General features: G+C 35.2%; 4 protein-coding genes and 1 pseudogene across 4 annotated transcripts; 4 read left to right on the top strand and 1 right to left on the bottom strand.

Annotated features, from left to right (window-relative positions):
* Positions 1 to 395: 395 nt before the first annotated feature.
* LOC116119860 lies at positions 396 to 2187 on the top strand (annotated as a pseudogene).
* A 3973-nt stretch (positions 2188 to 6160) lies between these two features.
* Positions 6161 to 9712, top strand: LOC116119857 (poly [ADP-ribose] polymerase 2-like). Its single transcript, XM_031405792.1, has 12 exons — positions 6161 to 6313; positions 6387 to 6639; positions 6707 to 6831; positions 6914 to 7034; positions 7228 to 7268; positions 7781 to 7861; positions 7950 to 8048; positions 8169 to 8244; positions 8327 to 8469; positions 8594 to 8667; positions 9074 to 9179; positions 9323 to 9712. The coding sequence occupies exons 1-12, from the start codon at positions 6230 to 6232 to the stop codon at positions 9419 to 9421; spliced, it is 1302 nt and encodes a 433-aa protein (XP_031261652.1). The 5' UTR covers positions 6161 to 6229; the 3' UTR covers positions 9422 to 9712.
* A 284-nt stretch (positions 9713 to 9996) lies between these two features.
* LOC116119859 (mediator of RNA polymerase II transcription subunit 28-like) lies at positions 9997 to 11894 on the top strand. The gene is made up of 4 exons (XM_031405795.1): positions 9997 to 10088; positions 10174 to 10352; positions 11479 to 11591; positions 11679 to 11894. Exons 2-4 carry the CDS (start codon positions 10190 to 10192, stop codon positions 11811 to 11813), a joined length of 411 nt encoding a protein of 136 aa, XP_031261655.1. The 5' UTR covers positions 9997 to 10088; positions 10174 to 10189; the 3' UTR covers positions 11814 to 11894.
* A 400-nt stretch (positions 11895 to 12294) lies between these two features.
* On the bottom strand, positions 12295 to 15114 carry LOC116119858 (U1 small nuclear ribonucleoprotein A). The gene is made up of 5 exons (XM_031405793.1): positions 14974 to 15114; positions 14706 to 14878; positions 13951 to 14044; positions 13394 to 13482; positions 12295 to 12885 (listed from the first exon to the last, which is right to left on the bottom strand). Exons 1-5 carry the CDS (start codon positions 15056 to 15058, stop codon positions 12595 to 12597), a joined length of 732 nt encoding a protein of 243 aa, XP_031261653.1. The 5' UTR covers positions 15059 to 15114; the 3' UTR covers positions 12295 to 12594.
* Positions 15115 to 17305: 2191 nt separating this feature from the next.
* LOC116119833 (protein SENESCENCE-ASSOCIATED GENE 21, mitochondrial) lies at positions 17306 to 18247 on the top strand. The gene is made up of 2 exons (XM_031405758.1): positions 17306 to 17537; positions 17761 to 18247. Exons 1-2 carry the CDS (start codon positions 17464 to 17466, stop codon positions 17984 to 17986), a joined length of 300 nt encoding a protein of 99 aa, XP_031261618.1. The 5' UTR covers positions 17306 to 17463; the 3' UTR covers positions 17987 to 18247.
* Positions 18248 to 18937: the final 690 nt, after the last annotated feature.

The following is an 18937-nucleotide window of genomic DNA, read 5'->3' as shown; positions in this document are numbered from 1 at the left end:
TATTCTTTGTGCAAACTAGGTACAATGCACATCATTGACGAAGGATATATTGCAAAGGTGTGGCTTTCTATTAATACCTTCATCGCATTGTTTGTGTAGGCAACTTAGGCATGTATTTACTACTTCCCATATATGTCTTTTCATAAGTCTCTAAATAACAGATGCAAATTCCAAATTTCTTGTAAATTTTTTTGCAATCAGTTCAAATTCTGAAATCAAATATTCTTGAGCCATAACCTTTACTGCTGTCTGCTCCAATAGAACGTTTTTTGGATATTAATCTTTGGATGGCCATTTTAACCCAGTTTGTATTCTAGTGAAAAGTTATAATTGCAAAAAAATTAAATAAAAATGAAGTGATTCAACTCTTTACTACTATCTATATATAGTAAAGAATGTGTTTACTCTGTTCTTCTACTGGACACAAAGTATGCGGCCACTGCCCATCGGCAGGTCGTTTATGAATAATAGACAAATTCCTTGTTGTTCTTTTTTTTTTACTTTTTTACGGTTAACTAATATACTTCATTGATTTTCCAGGAAGATCCACTGTATTCATGGTATCAATGCCTTCAATGTGAGCTTAACCAATTGAAGTGAGTCCAAAGAATACTCCATGGTATCTCACTATCCATATGGTCTATTAGTTTAGTTTCTTATTGCGTAATAGAAGTTGAAACTAAAATTTTGTTTCTTCTGCAGATTAAGACATATCTACAGAACACTGACCAGAAGTATCTTAAATTAATAATATATTTAGGGCTTCGAGGCAAGGTGAAAGTGAACGTTTTGAAAAGGTGAAAATTCATTGTCCCACGGCTATCATCTTTCTAATACAGATTTTTTCCTCCTATTCTTGCTTTTTCCATTCAAATTCTAATATTTTCAGTTTTGTGAACTCTCTTATGCAGTTCTCTGGCACAAAAATAGAATGCTTTTGGGGCATGGTTCTCGACTGACAACTGGGCTGGCATATTATCACAAGGTTATCCTATTTGAGCAAGTTTGATTGAATATCACATTATACTGGCTCAACTAACCATAAAGGCCATATTCTAAGACAGAGGTTTACGGATTGCTCCTCCAGAGGCACCTGTATCAGGTTGTGATTTTGGGAAGGTGTTTATTTTTCCGATATGTTTTCCAGAAGTTGGGTTATTTGGGGCAAACAGCAAATCTCCAGATGCTGTGTTACTTTTGTGTGAGGTTTGTTCTTCCTGTAAAGATAGCTTTGTTTATTTTAGCCGTGTTTTATCAATATTCTGGATTTCTTCTTCTAAAATGTTATGTCCGCGAAAGGATTGATCTATTCCCTTCTTTTATCCAGGTTGCACTGGGTGATATGAACGAGCTTCTGACTTTGGATTGCAACGCTGACAAGTTACCTAAGGGAAAGCTCAGGTTATTTTCTTATGCTCTAAATCATTTTGGTTTTCTTCACTGGACAAAAATAAAACGCAGGTCGCTTCTATTATTTTACTTTCTGCGTTTTTTTTCTTTTTCTTTTCTTGTTCTTGACAAATTTAGACGATTTGGGAAATTGGATTAAGGATCTGAGTTTCCATAGTGTATGTCAAATCTTATTCTCTTCCTTGCATCATACTTAATTACTTATGTGGCTGCTAAGTAAACTTTCTAATGATTACTGACAGCCGATTCAAATTGCAGCTAGAAGGAGAGCTCACGTCATCTCTACTTAAAACTAATGCCCGTTTTCCTTTTTGATAAGTTTACAACAACTAATTGCACTTTCGTACATTTTAAACTGTTTATCATTGGTAATTAAATATTGCAGCACAAAAGGAGTTGGTAAATTGCACCCGACTTATCAGAAGCAACAGGTTCTGGAAGATGGTGTATTGTTCCACTTGGATTCCCAGAGCAATCTTATCCCATGGTACAACACTTTTATTCTTTTATATCTCTTTTTTCCAATTTTGAGTTTCAATTTTCTTTGGATTGTAAATGGAATAAGTGGAAGATAATTCAAGTGTTTAAGATATAATTGAATACGTAATTTAATGTTTCTTGCAGGTTGCATGCAGGCATAACGAGTACATAGTGTATAATGTAGAACAGATTCGGATGCGTTATGTTGTTCATGCTAAATTCTCTATACTCATGAGGGATAACTTAAAATTTTCCAGTTTCAAGGAAGATCATGCCCAATTCGGTTTAGAAGTTTGAACTGTAAAAGAACCATATTGTATACTTATAATTCATTTCAATCATTTTTAAATATTGCAAACGAGTTATGTCAATGTCATGTAGAATTTCTTATATCATGGACTGTCATATGAATAATTATTTCACATACAGTATAAGGTTCGCCTTGTGATGTTTTATGGTTCACTTCGCTGGGATTGATAGCAGATTCCATATCATTCGTCACAAATTAAGCCCAGAAAAGATTAGGGGTAATTTTTTTATTTTTTTTTTTCCACAAATTGAATGTTAAACACAAAATTTTATATCACCAACGAGCGAAACCTGGTGATTCTTTACTTCTAAAACTTAGGCCCGAGGGTCAATCTACAGAACAGTTTACCTCATTGACTGTTTGTACTTCACCACAAAAAAAAAAAAAAAAAAAAAAAAAAAAAAAAAAGTAATATGTGAAATTGAGTGAAGCAATATCGGTGTGACTTGTGGTGTCGGATCCTTGTCTTAAACCCGACCCGATCAGAAGTGAACTGCAGTATATAGCATAAAACCAAAAGTAACCTTGCCAGACGGCAACGACTCATAATCGAAGCGCAGCTCACTGACACTGAGTTGAAGAGAAATCGTTTGCAGGTACCTTGTATTTCGCTCGTATATTAAATTTAGGTATTAACTGATTAATGTTGATATTCTCTGGGAATTCATTCATAAAGATAGAAGCAACACTGATGGCTCAACAAGCAGCGATAGATCACAACTTGAACAAGCGGCCCAGTCTCCTCGGAAGACATGTATCATGCGTATCAGCATTAGAAGCCGCTTTGCTCCGTGCTTGCCCGCTAGAGAGCTCCAAGCAATCGACCGTTCTCACACACGTCTCATCAGAGTAATTTCCTCTCCTTTAACCTTACTACTGTTAATTCATGCACAACATCTATTCAATGCTGTTTTCCATTAATTAACCCACCATATGCTTCATTCCAATAAGCAAACGATGCTTGCTCCAATCCTCTTGCCCCCCAAACTTTTTGTTGCTTTGACCTTGTTTGACCAACTTTGAAATATATGATGCATATGGCTTTTTACTGACTTACTAATTAGCTTAGCTTGTAAGAACTGCTGTGGTTAATTGTGAGGGTTTAACAGAAAATTAATGAAATAGCTTTCAGGACTCAGAATTTCGGATTCATACAACGCCATATCCATGTATCCTCCAGATTTCGTTTTCAAAGAAGAAAATTAATGAAAGATATTGTTCTTTATTATATACTATATATATTTTGTTAAATCTTTAATCTCATTTTTTTTTTCTGTTAAACCGGGGGTATAACCGAATCCGAAAAGGTCTTTAACATGATTTTTTTCAGCTATGGTTTTATACCATCTTATGTACTCATGTCAAACCCAAAAGGAATAATATTAAAAGAAAAGAAAAGGCCCCAACTTGATCTTATACATCACCACCTTTGGTTGACAGGATATTTAGTCTCAGCTGTAGATACATTCTATTTATCCGCTTCTCTGCATTTCTGGTAATGGAAGTGATTATGAGAAAAGCATAATCAACAGACATTAAAGTATGCCTATATTTACATTACAATTCGGTGTACATTATTATTCTGTTCTGTGAACCTTGAGATAGTTCGGTTCTTATTTCTCTTTGAATATTCTGTCAACTTTCTTGGCTTAATCTCGGGCCACTCAATGAAATTGTTGTTGTCTGAATTAATGGACAAATGTTTTACTTATCTGTTGCCGGATTTACTTTATGATGTAGGTTTTTACCATTATTAACATTATTAATGGGACAAAGTTAATTGAGTTTTTCAGTCTTTTCATTTTATGGAATTACTCTGTGGTAAAGCTCTCTAAAGCCCCAATAATTATGCCCAATTTTTGGTAAGTCACTCTTGTTTTATATTCTCTTTAATTATATAAAAAATAATAAGAATAAGTTTTGTTATCAGTTTTGTACGTGGGTTGACACTTGACAGGAAAGTGAGAAACTGATTGAGAATTGGAGATTTAGAAAAAATAATTCCTAGTATTTCATTAATCTAAGTCAGTAAAATACTAAAATAAGGCTTGACAAATTGATTCAAATGATATTTACTAGAAGGTGCGTTTGGTTCAGAGAATGTTGTATTACTGGAAAGATAGATTATCATAAAATTTTTAGAGAAATGTATTTGGTTGGTTGGAATAAATTGGTGGGTATGTTCTAATAATATGTTTGGTTGAAAGGATAAATGAGTGGGTATGTTATGTAGATTACTAAATTGACCTCCTTTTTAAATAATAATATATTACTATTTTATTATTTTATTTTTTAAATTATTTCTTTTAACTCCCTATATTTATAATTTTGCTAAAACACCCCAACCATATAAATATATAATTTATAGCAAAATCACCCCAAGCCACTACCGGCAGCCAACCACCACCGCCGGCAACCACCGTAATGGTGCACGATCGACCATATCTGGCTGGTTGTGAGTCAGTAAAGCCTAATCCGGCCATGGATCTAAAACGACTAGATTTGGTCGTGAATATGGCTGTTTCACGGTCAAAGATGTGGTTGTGAAATAGCCATCGATCTGGCCATGAAAAGGCTAGATCTTTGGTCGTGAAACGACGACATCTGATCGTTTTCGGCCATGGATCACAAATCCATGGCTAGAAACGTCTTTATCAGCACACGACATGCAAGATCCCACTGATCTTGCCTCGATATGATGACTTTTGCCGGCGGCCAGTGGTGGTGGCTAGCGGCTGGCGATGGTCTTGGGTGGCTGGGGGTATTTTGTTAACTTTAATTTTTTTGTGGCCGGGGTGTTTTAGCTATATTTTTAAATGTAGAGGGTCTCCGTAATTGTTATTTGGTAGACATATGAAGGCAAATATATCCGAAATGATAAAAGATTAAGGGCAAAATAAAGTCGAAATTAAGATTACCTCGATAATCTTATATTAACACCCATTGGGAAGATAATCTGATTACCCTCAATATTACCAACAGTAAACACTATTTACAATAAGAGATTACGTAATATTTTATTACTTGAAGACTAAACGAGGAATCTTGAAAATTAAACAAAGATTACATGATTAATCTTATATCACCCGAACCAAACGCAACCAGAATGTAATTTTGAAAATAGTAAATGAATATTCCCACCCAGGGTTTAGCGAAATTTCAAGTTGATACCCTTATTTACATTTATTATAGATTCCTCCCCTTAAACTAACATTGTTAGTAGCTGTTGGAGGTGGTAAAAAACAGTGAGTTAGGTCGGCAAGTGAAGGTATGGATTTGGTAAAGGAGGTTGTGGGGAGTCCAACGGTGGTCTCGAAAATAATTTTGGAATTTGGAATCAATCGGAAAAAGCCAAAAACCGTCAGCTTGGACATTGCTAACGTGAGCCTTTTTTGCTAACATGAACCGTCTTCTGCCAAAGAAAGCGTCGGAGCATTTTAGCGTGCTAACATGCGTTGTGCTATAATAAAAAGTTAAAAATCTATTAAAATAAAGGAAACAACGTTAGTTTTAGGGTGTGAATAAGAATTAAATGCAACTAAGAATATCAACTTAAGATTTCGTTAAACATCGGATGGGAATATGTTGTTTTCGTTAAATGCAACGGTGGTTCTAGGTATGCAACTAGGGTCAATGGTCTTTGACTCGGACCCGCATTGCCTCGCTTTAGAATCAAGACTCACCGCGCCAAAATAAGTATCGTGCTCTACTTTATTGACGTTTCCAATAGAATTCCAAATCCGACAAATCACACAACGAAAAAAATTTAAAGGAAATATACTTGAAATTGATATGCAATTTCCACTTCCCGTAGAAGTGGAAATTGTAACTCTTCTTGACTATATCATGTCATGACAATATTGGCTCTCTGCGTTCCTTCTCTTTGAAGCTTTCGAGAAAGAAAGTTAAAATTATAAATACCTGTTACTTGTTTTTGGCTCCCTCAGCGCTTCCCTCCATTCCAGTTCTTCAAACGGTGAAAATTCAAGACACATTCTCTCATTAAGATTTCATCTCTTTGACAATCAGATGGCCGAGAAGCCTAAAGTACATGACCTTCCAGTAGAGTCATCCAAACATGGTCTAAGCACCACTGGTCCCAAATACACTCTGGTAATACGATTACTCATTGTTTTTTCTTACTAACTATGTTGAACTTATTCAGAATTAATCAATGCCTTTGCAGGATAAAAGGTTGAAATCGCATCTTAACGAAGAAAACATTTCTTCACTTGATGCGTCAGTTGGTGAGCAGAGGCAAAGAGACTCCAGATTTAATGATCCGAACGAATCCGAGAAAATCAGAGCCGTTGAGGTTCTTCAACAAATGGACAGCCTCCAACGCCAAGCATTTCTAAAAGGAATTTCAGGAAACTGGTTAAAGAAAGAACTTCTTACGGACTCGTGGAAAAATTTAAAGAGCTGCTCTGAGTCTGAAGGTATCGGATATTCATTCAATTCAGTGTTAGAATTTGCCGATAGATTGAATCGAATTTCGTTTATCAGACAAAGGAGAAAAAGACGTGGACATAAAGGGGAAGAAGCAAGTTATAACTAACACGGAATACAGTGAAGTATTGGATCAATACTTGCCCGATCACATAAAGGCAGAGTACCACGTTTTGGAGCATGTAAGCAAATTAATAATAATTATTCATGTTTTTGTTTAATCAACAGCATGGTCCTGTCCTAATAATTTATTCTAAGTATCAGGTTCAGGATATGCCTAATTCTGTGACGAAGATTCAGTTGTCAAAACTTGATCCTCGAATTGCAAATTTTATATCTCTTATTCGCAATAACAACATGATGAAGCAACAAATCATGGGCTTAGGTCAGTAAATTTTCTACAAAATATTAGGAATTTCTTTCAGAAGTTGACAAAAATTAGTTGCTGACTACTAATAAATAAGCGTCTCTACGTGGTCCGTCCTATTTATAAGCTGTTGACCCAATCTTTTTGATACAGATGTTGTCTATTACTTCAGTAATTTTGATTGTTTGATATATTCTTCTATGCAAACTAGGGTACGATGCAACATCATTGACGAAGGATATATATGCAAAGGTTGGCTTTCTATTAATACTCTTCATCGCATTGTTTGTGTAGGCAACTTAGGCATGTATTTACTACTTCCCATATATGTCATTTCATAAGTCTCTCAATAACAGATGCAAATTCCAAATTTCATTGTAAATTTTTTTGCAATCAGTTGAAATTCTGAAATCAAATATTCTTGAGCCATAACCTTTACTGCTGTCATGCTCCAATAGAACTGTTGTTTGGATGATTAATCTTTGGATGGCCATTTTAACCCAGTTTGTATTCTAGTGAAAAGTTGTAATTGCAAAAAAATTAAATAAAAATGAAGTGATTCAACTCTTTACTACTACTATATATAGTGATAGGACAAAAAGTACTTAATAGTAAAGAATGTGTTTAGACAATTTGATCTCTCTTCTTCTAGCTGGACACATAGTATGCGGCCACTGCCCATCGGCAGGTCGGCAGGTCCTTTATGAATAATAGACAAATTCCTTCTTGTAACGGTTAACTAATATACTTCATTGATTTTCCAGGAAGATCCACTGTATTCATGGTATCAATGCCTTCAATGTGAGCTTGAACCAATTGAAGCTGAGTCCAAAGAATACTCCATGGTATCTCACTATCCATATGGTCTACTTAGTTTAGTTTCTTCAATTGCGTAATAAGAAGTTGAAACTAAAATTTTGTTTCTTCCTGCAGATTAAGACATATCTACAGAACACTGACACAGAAGTATCTTATAAACTTAATAATATATTTAGGGCTTCGAGGCAAGGTGAAAGTGAACGTTTTGAAAAGGTGAAAATTCATTGTCCCAACGGCTATCATTCTTTCTAATACAAGATTTTTTTCCTCCTATTCTTGCTTTTTCCATTCAAATTCTAATATTTTCAAGTTTTGTGAACTCTTCTTATGCAGTTCTCTGGCACAAAAAATAGAATGCTTTTGTGGCATGGTTCTCGACTGACAAACTGGGCTGGCATATTATCACAAGGTTATCCTATTTGAGCAAGTTTGATTGAATATCACATTACACTTAGCTCAACTAACCATAAAAGGCCATATTCTAAGAGCAGGTTTACGGATTGCTCCTCCAGAGGCACCTGTATCAGGTTGTGATTTTGGGAAGGGTGTTTATTTTTCCGATATGTTTTCCAGAAGTGTGGGTTATTGTGTGGCAAACAGCAAATCTCCAGATGCTGTGTTACTTTTGTGTGAGGTTTGTTCTTCCTGTAAAGATAGCTTTGTTTATTTTAGCCGTGTTTTATCAATGATTCTGGATTTCTTCTTCTAAAATGTTATGTCCGCGAAAGGAATTGATCTTATTCCCTTCTTTTATCCAGGTTGCACTGGGTGATATGAACGAGCTTCTGACTTTGGATTGCAACGCTGACAAGTTACCTAAGGGAAAGCTCAGGTTATTTCTTATGCTCTAAATCATTTTTGGTTTTCTTCACTGGACATAAATAAAACGCAGGTCGCTTCTATTATTTTACTTTCTGCGTTTTTTTTCTTTTTCTTTTGCTCTTGACTAAAATTTAGACGATTTGGGAAATTGGATTAAGGATCTGAGTTTCCATAGTTGTATGTCAAATCTTATTCTCTTCCTTGCATCATACTTAATTACTTATTGTGGCTGCTAAGTCAGAAAACTTTCTAATGATATACTGACAGCCGAGTTCAAATTGCAGCTAGAAGGAGAGCTCACGGTCATCTCTACTTAAAACTAATGCCGTGTTTTCCTTTTTGATAAGTTTACAACAACTAATTGCACTTTCTGTACATTTTTAAACTGTTTACCATTGGTTAATTAAATATTGCAGCACAAAAGGAGTTGGTAAAATTGCACCCGACTTATCAGAAGCACAGGTTCTGGAAGATGGTGTAATTGTTCCACTTGGATTGCCCAAAGAGCAATCTTATCCCATGGTACAACACTTTATTATTCTTTTATATCTCATTTTTCCAATTTTGAGTTTCAATTTTCTTTGGATTGTAAATGGAAATAAGTGGAAGATAATTCAAAGTGTTTAAGATATAAATTGAATACGTAATTTAAATGTTTCTTGCAGGTTGCATGCAGGCATAACGAGTACATAGTGTATAATGTAGAACAGATTCGGATGCGTTATGTTGTTCATGCTAAATTCTGCTATACTCATGAGGGATAAACTTAAAAATTTTCCAGTTTCAAGGAAGATCATGCCCAATTCGGTTTAGAAGTTTGAACTGTAAAAGTAAAACCATATTGTATACTTATAAAGTCATTTCAATCATTTTTAAATATTGCAAACGAGTTATGTCAATGTCATGTAGAATTTCTTATATCATGGACTGTCATCAATGATTATATTATTTCACATACAGTATAAGGTTCGCCTTGTGATGTTTTATGGTTCACTTCGCTGGGATTGATAGCTGATTCAATATCAATTCGTCACAAATTAAGCCCAGAAAAGATAATAGGGGTAATTTTTTTTTTATTTATTTTTCCACAAATTGAATGGTTAAACACAAAATTTTATATCACCAACGAGCGAAGCCTGGTGATTCTTTACTTCTAAAACTTAGGCCCGAGGGTCAATCTACAGAACAGTTTACCTCATTGGACTGTTTGTACTTCACACAAAAAAAATAAATAAAAAAAGGTAATATGTGAAATTGAGTGGAGCAATATCGGTGTGACTTGTGGTGTCGGATCCTTGTCTTAAACCCGGCCCGATCAGAAGTGAACTGCAGTATATAGCATAAAAACCCAAAAGTAACCTTGCCAGACGGCAACGACTCATAATCGAAGCGCAGCTCACTGACACTGAGTTGAAGAGAAATCGTTTGCAGGTACCTTTGTATTTCGCTCGTATAGTTAAATTTAGGTATTAACTGATTAAATGTTGATATTCTCTGGGAATTCATTTTCATAAAGATAGAAGCAACATCTGATGGCTCAACAAGCAGCGATAGATCAACAACTTGAACAAGCGGCCCAGTCTCCTCGGGAAGACATGATATCATGCGTATCAGCATTAGAAGCCGCTTTGCTTCCGTGCTTGCCCGCTAGAGAGCTCCAAGCAATCGACCGTTCTCCACATCCGTCTCATCAGAGTAATATTTCCTCTCCTTTAACCTACTACTGTTAATTCATGCACAACATCTATTCAATGCTGTTTTCCATTAATTAACCCACCACATGCTTCATTCCAATAAGCAAACGATGCTTGCTCCAAATCCTCTTGCACCCCCAAACTTTTTGTTGCTTTGACCTTGTTTGACCAAACTTTGAAAGTTTGAAATATATGATGCATATGGCTTTTTACTGACTTACTAATTAGCTTAGCTTGTAAGAACTGCTGTGGTTAATTGTGAGGGTTTAACAGAAAATTAATGAAATAGCTTTCAGGACTCAGAATTTCGGATTCATAGACAACGCCCATATCCATGTATCCTCCAGATTTCGTTTTCAAAGAATGAAAATTAATGAAAGATATTGTTCTTTATATATATACATATATATATTTTGTTAAATCTTTGAATCTCATTTTTTTTTTGTCTGTTAAACCTGGGGGTATAACCGAATCCGAAAAGGTCTTTAACATGATTTTTTTCAGCTATGGTTTATGATACCATCTTATGTACTCATGTCAAACCCAAAAGGAATAATATTAAAAGAAAAGAAAAGGCCCCAACTGTGATCTTATACATCACCACCTTTGGTTGACAGGAGTGAATTTAGTCTCAGCTGTAGATAACATTCTTATTTATCCGCTTCTCTTGCATTTCTGGTAATGGAAGTGATTATGAGAAAAGCATAATCAACAGACATTAAAGTATGCCTATAATTTAACATTACAATTACGGTGTACCATTATTATTCTGTTTCTCGTGAACCTTGAGATAGTTCGGTTCTTAGTTCTCTTTTGAATATTCTGTCAACTTTCTTGGCTTAATCTCGGGCCACTCAATGAAATTGTTGTTGTCTGAATTAATGGACAAATGTTTTACTTATCTGTTGCCGGATTTACTTTATGATGTAGGTTTTTACCATTATTAACATTATTAATGGGACAAAGTTAATTGAGTTTTTCAGTCTTTTATGGAATTACTATGTGTATCGCTCAATGAATATGAACTAATTTGAATATTACATTGAAGTGTATATTAATTGGAATGCATAATGTTTACTAATGTAAGCCATGTATAAGAGATTTTTCTTGTTTCGTAATTGTTTTAGTTGATGTGGAGAGGCACGCTAGAGATTTTATGGAGGCTGCCAAGAAGCTACAACTGTATTTTACTAGTCTGCAACGGGAGGATCAGCCGACAAAGACTGAAATACTTAGAAAGGTGACCTACAAACCACACTGCATTTGATATTGTTGATACTCAGGGATCATTGGGGACCTTGATGAAGTATTTCCCTTGTTTTAACAGGAGATTGCTATGATGGAAGAAGAATTGAAGACTAAAAACGAGATAATCAATAAACAGGAGAGACTCATTCAAGGATGGAGGAATGAGTTGAAGGACCAATTGAATAAACACAAAACTGAGTTGGAGAGGGTATAGTTAGTGATAAAGAATTTCATGCATCTCTTACTGTAGTAGAGAAACAAAAAAGGTTTGTTATTTATCATTTAGGGTGGGATCATGCATGCCTCTCATTATTGAGAGCTTGCTTGCTTCTGTCGCGATATTTACAACGACGTATGTGTGTAACCTTGTAGAAAGTATTGGTTCAATTATGTTAGACGTCACTTGGATTTCAAATTGCTATTCTACTACGGATCAAGTTATGCGATATGAAGTGTTGGTTCAATTCAATTATGTCGCACTCCTGAGGTCAACCTCGCTACTGAGTGAAATCAACCTCAACGGCTCAACCAAGAAGGTTTGGGCCAAAGGGGCTAGGGGCCAGCGGGCAGGTTCAGGACTATTGTTAAATTCAGTTCACAGCGAAAAGAATTATGACTAGCCACAAGCCAGTAATGGACTACTCATATCAGAGATAGCTGCTTATGTTCAGCACGTGTAAAAGCATAAAAACTCAATTCCATCAAACAAAATATAAATATTACCAGGCTAAATAGTTTTACAGCAATACATACACCGAACTTCATGTCGTTCAAACTACTAAGCTAATTAAACATTTTGGGAGTGAAAAAAGTGCAGAAAAATTCATGGCAGTCATAATCATACATCTAATACACTTGGGCTTCCAGGAAACTGAGAATTTAACGGGATAACTGCAGACTAGCAGGCATGACATCTAACTAGATTGATAATATTGTAGGTTAAATGCCTGCAAGGTAACAACAATTAGTAGAGGTAATCAACAGAAGCACCACTTCTACTTTTTGGCATAGGAAATCAACAAGTTCTGTTGGCCGATCTTCAAGCCTTGGAGTCCCTGCATAGCTACCGTTGCTTGCATCTCGTCTCCATATTCCACAAAGGCAATCCCTGGCTTTGCTTCCACCATCCTAACCTCCTTAAAACCAGGGAACTGGAGGAAGAACATTTGCAGTGCCATTGGAGTTGTGTCATGGGGAACATTCTGAACAAATAGTATGTTATTTGGCGGAGCTGGAGCCTCTGGAACCACAGATTTTGCACCTCCTGGATACGGTATTTGTGATAGCTGCATCATTTTGGAAAGAGATAAATGATTAGTATCATAGGAAGAACAATTAGATATAAATTTCCACAGAATCAGGGAACCAACTATACTTCTGTATGTAATGTCAGAATATTGAAAGAGAGTCATTTTTCCTAGGCTACCCTGATTGGATATCTAAGAATAATTAAGACCATGTTTTCCAGCGGTTCCAAAAAGTGGACTTAATGTAGATTAAATAAAAGTATTTTCTCTCTTTCTCCGAATTAAGCTCATTTAATTACTTTGCTTCTACATTTTAGCCTCCCTCCTTTTGTTTTTCCAATTGAAATTCAAGTATTGGTAGCTTCATAGTAAATGATCAAATTCTTGAAATGCAATAATAGTTTCAGTCTAGTGTATTGATTTGGCCATGATAAACCAATAACTATACCTTTAGCAAACAAGCACATAGATGCAAAGTCATTGAAGTCAATTAAAAACAAAATTCCACTCAAATGCATTCTGTTCCCAGGACAATCAAGACACTTACCGGAGGTGTTGCACCATAGGCACCTGCATATGCAGGATTCAGACCCATTCCAGCTTGATTAGCATCATGTTGCTCTTTTCGTTTTTTACCTGACACATAACAAATAAATAATTACATCCAAGGTCAGATGAAGGTGTATTATAAATTTGCACCAAATTTGTTCATCGAAGAACGATAAAGGAAAGACAACTATGCAGTCTTACACAAAATAAAGTGACACTTAACATATGTTGTGTTTTCCTCCTCTTCCTATCATATTAGGCAATAATTTTCATTGTCACTTGTATTCATGCCATGACCATAATTCAATTAAGATTACATAAGATAAAAATATAATTAAATTAAGAAACTACCGAAAAAAAAAAGTTCAACTTCCTATAGAAATGATCAAATAAGATGTTCATTGCTACATAAGATTCATCACAGTTGATATTTGAAGATTTGTCCAGTAAGATTTTTAAAAAAAAAAAAAATCTAAAGGAAAAAACCATAAAAGAGAACCAAGTGACATAAGTGCTTCCATAAGAAGGGGGCGGCTCTGCTAAAGGGAGTCTTACCCTTGTCCTCATGCCTTTTCCGTCTTTCACGTGGAACAAAGGTACCATCTGCCTTTGCTATTATATCTGATTTTGTTTTAGCATATTGTATTCTCTGCATTAAGTTACACATTGTCCATCAGTATTTATCCATAGGAAAATAAATTCTCATTCTCTAAGGCATAAGGGAAAATGTACATCATACAATTACAACCAGAGTAAGTATAACTGCAATCACATGAACAACAGAACAACCAGAAGAAAAATTTTCCGTGAACCTAAAACAGCAAGTATTTACTTTCTTTGTACTCAATTAACAGCAAAACTATTTGCGTCATTCAAGCTACAATTAGAAGGAAATGCTTGAGACTCACAAAACGCGTATCACTATAACAAAAATTGAAATAAAAATCCAAATCACCAAAATGATCTTTGACCAACGAAATAACAGCATAAATTGAAGAGATTATAGATTTATGATCACTATTTTACAGTTTATCAATGTTGAATATGATTGTTGCTGTCCATTGTCTTGCCACCATACATGAATTTTTCCCTCATTGGAATATACACACATGAAACCCTTACTTATTTCAGTTACAGAAGTGTCTATCAAATTTTAGTTGCACGGCCAGATTACTACAACAGGCTACAAATACATTACTCTTAAACTTTAACTTTCCAAAGTCTCAAGTAATTGTTTTGACGCATTCAAACATGATTATTAAATTAAGTAAATAATTGAATAAAATGTAAAATTCAAAACGGCAGCTTACCATAGGCTTGTCATAGAAGGGGAAACCCTGCATTTGCCGGATAGCACTAGTGGCGGACGAAACATCCTCAAACACAACCCAAGCTTGGCCTTTGTGTTTCAGTGTCTTGAATGCTAAAACCTCCAATATCTTCCCGAATTGAGAGAAAACTGCATGGAGCGATTTCTTCAACTCTAAAATTAATAACCAAATACAGTAAAAATTAAATTAGATTGATACAAACAATACGTATGAATGTAAAGAGAGAAAGAGATAGTTGAAGCATAACCTTCGAGTTTAATTTTCTCGTTGAGGTTGTTGATGTAAATGGTCATGTTTTGAGGAATTTCGTTGCCTGGATTTACCTCCTCCATGTCTCGGGTATGTTGTCTGTCGAAAGCGCTATTTGGGAATTTAAGAGGGTTTTATGTGCGACTGCATTGCAGGCCCCCATGGTTTACTCTCCATGTTTGGGGCTCCAAATATGGGCCTTCATTCCCATTTTAGAGTCTTAAAAGTTGGGCATTGGCCCAAATTTTGCAACATCGGCCGTGTTCGATAAACAAATTTGGTTTTTGTTCATATAAATCATCTTGTTTTCATTGCCCAATTATACCTCTCATTTTTTAATCATAGTATAACTGATAGAATAAAAATATTGAAATAAAATTAGCTTGGTCTGTCATATAAACTAGAAATACTGAATGATTGTTACTTCAATCAAACAAATGACACATAATTAAAAATAATAATTCAAAATTGCATTGCATCTAACTTCCAAATTATAAGTTGTGGAATTTAAAATATTAAAAAAAAAAAAAAAAAAGTGGTGGGTTAAATGATATAGAGCGTGAGACGGTGTTGAAAGAATATGACCCTAGAATCCCGTAAGAATATCTAACCCCGACTCTTGTGATGAAATGAAAGACAAAAACCTCTTGTGATGAAATGAAAGTCAGATTCTGTATTGAAATGGAAAACGTCATCATCAGACATCAATCACTTAGTTGTAGTATTATATCATTCATCAGCGCATCACGGAATAATTAATAAGCCTCTCAAAATAATACAATATAGTTTTTGCTGTCGTTAATCTTCTTGTGGCGATGAGGTATTGACTTATCTTTACTAATTAATAAAAAGAGTTTGACAAAGATTTAAGCAACATCACGGAAGGTTCGTCATAATCAAATTTCTTTCACATAATGCATGACCTGTTCCTACATCTATTGATACACTGAGTCCATTAGAAACAGTCTGCTACATTTCTGGGATTGTGGGACCAAATTAACAATCAAACAGCCGCTTGATGCGGCGCCGTATTTTCAATAGCAGCGCTCTGCTATGGTTTTTCCACACTATTGGTCTTATCAATTCATTATACCAAGGAATTTCCGAATTTCTACTTGTCTTGAAGTTTTAAATCTTTATTAAATTAATATACATGAGCTTCTGAAAGGGTTAAGAGGAGAGATCATGTTCATGTTCATGCATTCCACGTATTTAATGGACCAATAATGGTTTCTGCATTTCATCGGTGCACAGACAAAGAGACAACTCTAACTTGATAACCTTTTTAGATCTCGAAAAGATACAGATAGAGGCATCTTATAAATAATAAATAAAATAAACTAACAAAACAAATTCTAGAGGTTGAGAGCAGAAGAGGAAAGCCAACACGGGGAACTTGAATATGTTAAACATGTGAGGCCAAAGTGAAACACAACAGCCTGTGCACTTTTCTTTATATTTGATATTCGCCACTGGTTTAGCGGCTTAACCCTAATTCAAAGCTGTCAAAAAGTGAGATGAAAATTTGTATCATAAAAACCACGATGAGTAATGTTGACCCTCTACTACTTGGCTGGGACCTGCAACTCACCCAGACCTTTCAGGAGCCCGAGTGGTCAAAAGAGACTCTAAATTTCCAGGACAAGAAGAAAAAAAAAACCGCCGCCTATTTTATAGAGTGGTCCCTCCACACGTGGACTGTCTGGATGACATGTGGTCTCATTAATCAACGGCTATAAAATTGTTTACCTTTCTTTTGTTTAAACTTGGCACCCACGCTGATTTTTCTTCGTTACAAAAAGCGCTCCGCTTTCACACGTTGATTGAAGAAAATGTTCCACCCAATCTCAGCCGTAGATCAATTTCAGATTTTAAAAGATTAATACTAAGTCCACACCCTCTTTCGTATTTTACCATATGACAATTCGTTATTAATGATCATAAATAGATATAAAACCTAAATATAACTTATTTTATAACTAATTAATGATAAATTATCACGTCATTTTTAAAGAGCTCGTGAAATTGGATTATAAACCTGGTGTTATTCTTAATACTAACTTAAATTTGTCAAATTTATGTATTGTAAAATAATATTGATCTTAGTAATTAAGAGACAACAAGTACTTACTAACATCAATTTAGGCTTTGACACCAAACATAAAACGTCTTATTGCAGTGACGAGTAACAACCAGGTGGCAAACAACGACAGGTCCTTTACGTGTGAGGAGGGCCTAATTTACTGGGTCGTGTTACACAGGTGGACGGTATTTCCCGAAGAAACTGAGGCTCCTCTATTTTTTCTCTATATAGAGACCAGAGCTCCTCTTTCTTATCACAAATAGATCTTTCTAGAGAGAGAGTCAGCTATCGTGAGAAGTTTATTTGGCTGCTGTAGAGGGTATTCTTCAGTGAAGAAAAGAGAATAACATAATTACTTTCTGCAGCAGTCTTTTAATTAATATCTCAAAGTTGAAGATAAGAAAAATGGCTGGCTCTTTCTCCAACGTTAAGCTTTTCTCTGCTGTTGTCGTCGACGGAATCTCTAACGCTATCTATAGGTATGCTTTTACTCCTCTTTCATGATTATATATACTTTATGTTACGTATTCTTCCCCTTCCTTCAATTTCTTGGTAACCAAACAGAGTCGGAAATAATTAACCGCATGAATAATGGTCGGAGTTACTTTGTAGTTAAACTCTATTTATTACAATAAAAAAAAATGGATTAATAGATAATAAAAATTGTGAATAATAATGAATATTTTGTTGTTTGTGAAACAGACGAGGATACGCGGTGGCATCACAAGGAGTTGTGTCGAACGTGGCTAGAGGAACAGGAGCAAGAAGTGGGGCGATGATGAAGAAGTCAGGAGAAGAGAAGGTGGGATCAACTGAGAAGGTGTCATGGGTCCCGGACCCCGTTACCGGTTACTACAGGCCTGAGAATGGTGCCAACGAGATCGACATGGCCGATCTACGTGCCACGCTCTTGAAGAACAAGAACTAAATTAATAAATAATAATTAAAAAAAAAAAATCATGGTTCAACAAAGAAATGGCCAATGGATGGGATGGGTATGATGGTTAACCCCAAGAGCTGTTGAGGTGTCCTGAAAATTTCATCATCTTGGTTGGAAGGAAATTGTTGTCCTCTGTTTACAAGAGAAGAATATGTGATTGTAATTTGCCGTATTAAACATTTTTAAATGCAATTTTAATATTTTACTTCAATTAGTATTTGGCCAGGCCACATTGGTTTGGTTTTTTTAGCTTACTTGCTAAGAGGCCAGCATGAACTTTCGTGCCTCTATTTCTAGTCGTTTATGCGAACGTGTCATTGGTTTCTGGTTACATCTTACTAATATTCATTATGCAATAGGTTTGCCGTAAGCGCAATACACTGCATGTTTCCTGTCTCTTCTACATGATAAAATCTTAGTATAAAAGCCCCAAATCCTAACCACTGGTTACATTACGTTTTACGGTTTTAGATATCTAACCATTGCAATCCAGAATCTGATGAAAAAATCTGTTATAGTTTTCCTTTCCCTTACCGACTTCTCAGCCTTTTGGGATTTGTTATTTTTGTGTTTATAAGTTTACATAATAAATTTAGTCAAGTAATCATGCCAAACAACGGTAAACACAAAATACATACTATAAGCTCCCAACTTACCTAGAAAATAGCCAACTCTGTTATTGGTCGTCTTGTGCCTTGTAGTTTCTAGATTCATAATATTCTACGGTAGACAAAGTCACATCCTTATTGTTTTTATATAATTATTTGTTATTATGCGACAATAGAGCATTATTGTGTTTATCGTTCCTTTTACTTGTCCAACATCACAAACTTATACGTGAGCCGCATATCATCGGTTGTTTATTTTATTAATATCGTTGTTGTTACATTGCTTAGGTCTTTCTATGATTGTTAATAAATAAGTGTGGAGGAAAAGATG

Source organism: Pistacia vera, unplaced genomic scaffold, assembly GCF_008641045.1.
Source record: "Pistacia vera cultivar Batoury unplaced genomic scaffold, PisVer_v2 Contig908, whole genome shotgun sequence".
NCBI classification, from domain to species: domain Eukaryota; kingdom Viridiplantae; phylum Streptophyta; class Magnoliopsida; order Sapindales; family Anacardiaceae; genus Pistacia; species Pistacia vera.
The sequence above is the reverse complement of the archived record's forward strand: the minus strand, read 5'-3'. Positions and strand labels throughout refer to the sequence as shown.

Coding starts and splice junctions, on each gene's coding strand:
- LOC116119857 (XM_031405792.1), top strand. CDS start 6,230: ATGGCCGAGAAGCCTAAAGTACATGACCTTCCAGTAGAGTCATCCAAA. Junction 6,314..6,386: donor CTGGTCCCAAATACACTCTG/GTAATACGATTA, acceptor ATGCCTTTGCAG/GATAAAAGGTTGAAATCGCA. Junction 9,180..9,322: donor AAGAGCAATCTTATCCCATG/GTACAACACTTT, acceptor TGTTTCTTGCAG/GTTGCATGCAGGCATAACGA.
- LOC116119859 (XM_031405795.1), top strand. CDS start 10,190: ATGGCTCAACAAGCAGCGATAGATCAACAACTTGAACAAGCGGCCCAG. Junction 10,353..11,478: donor TCCACATCCGTCTCATCAGA/GTAATATTTCCT, acceptor TAATTGTTTTAG/TTGATGTGGAGAGGCACGCT. Junction 11,592..11,678: donor AGACTGAAATACTTAGAAAG/GTGACCTACAAA, acceptor TTGTTTTAACAG/GAGATTGCTATGATGGAAGA.
- LOC116119858 (XM_031405793.1), bottom strand. CDS start 15,058: ATGGAGGAGGTAAATCCAGGCAACGAAATTCCTCAAAACATGACCATT. Junction 14,879..14,973: donor CGAGAAAATTAAACTCGAAG/GTTATGCTTCAA, acceptor TATTAATTTTAG/AGTTGAAGAAATCGCTCCAT. Junction 12,886..13,393: donor CCTATGGTGCAACACCTCCG/GTAAGTGTCTTG, acceptor AAAATGATGCAG/CTATCACAAATACCGTATCC.
- LOC116119833 (XM_031405758.1), top strand. CDS start 17,464: ATGGCTGGCTCTTTCTCCAACGTTAAGCTTTTCTCTGCTGTTGTCGTC. Junction 17,538..17,760: donor ATCTCTAACGCTATCTATAG/GTATGCTTTTAC, acceptor TTTGTGAAACAG/ACGAGGATACGCGGTGGCAT.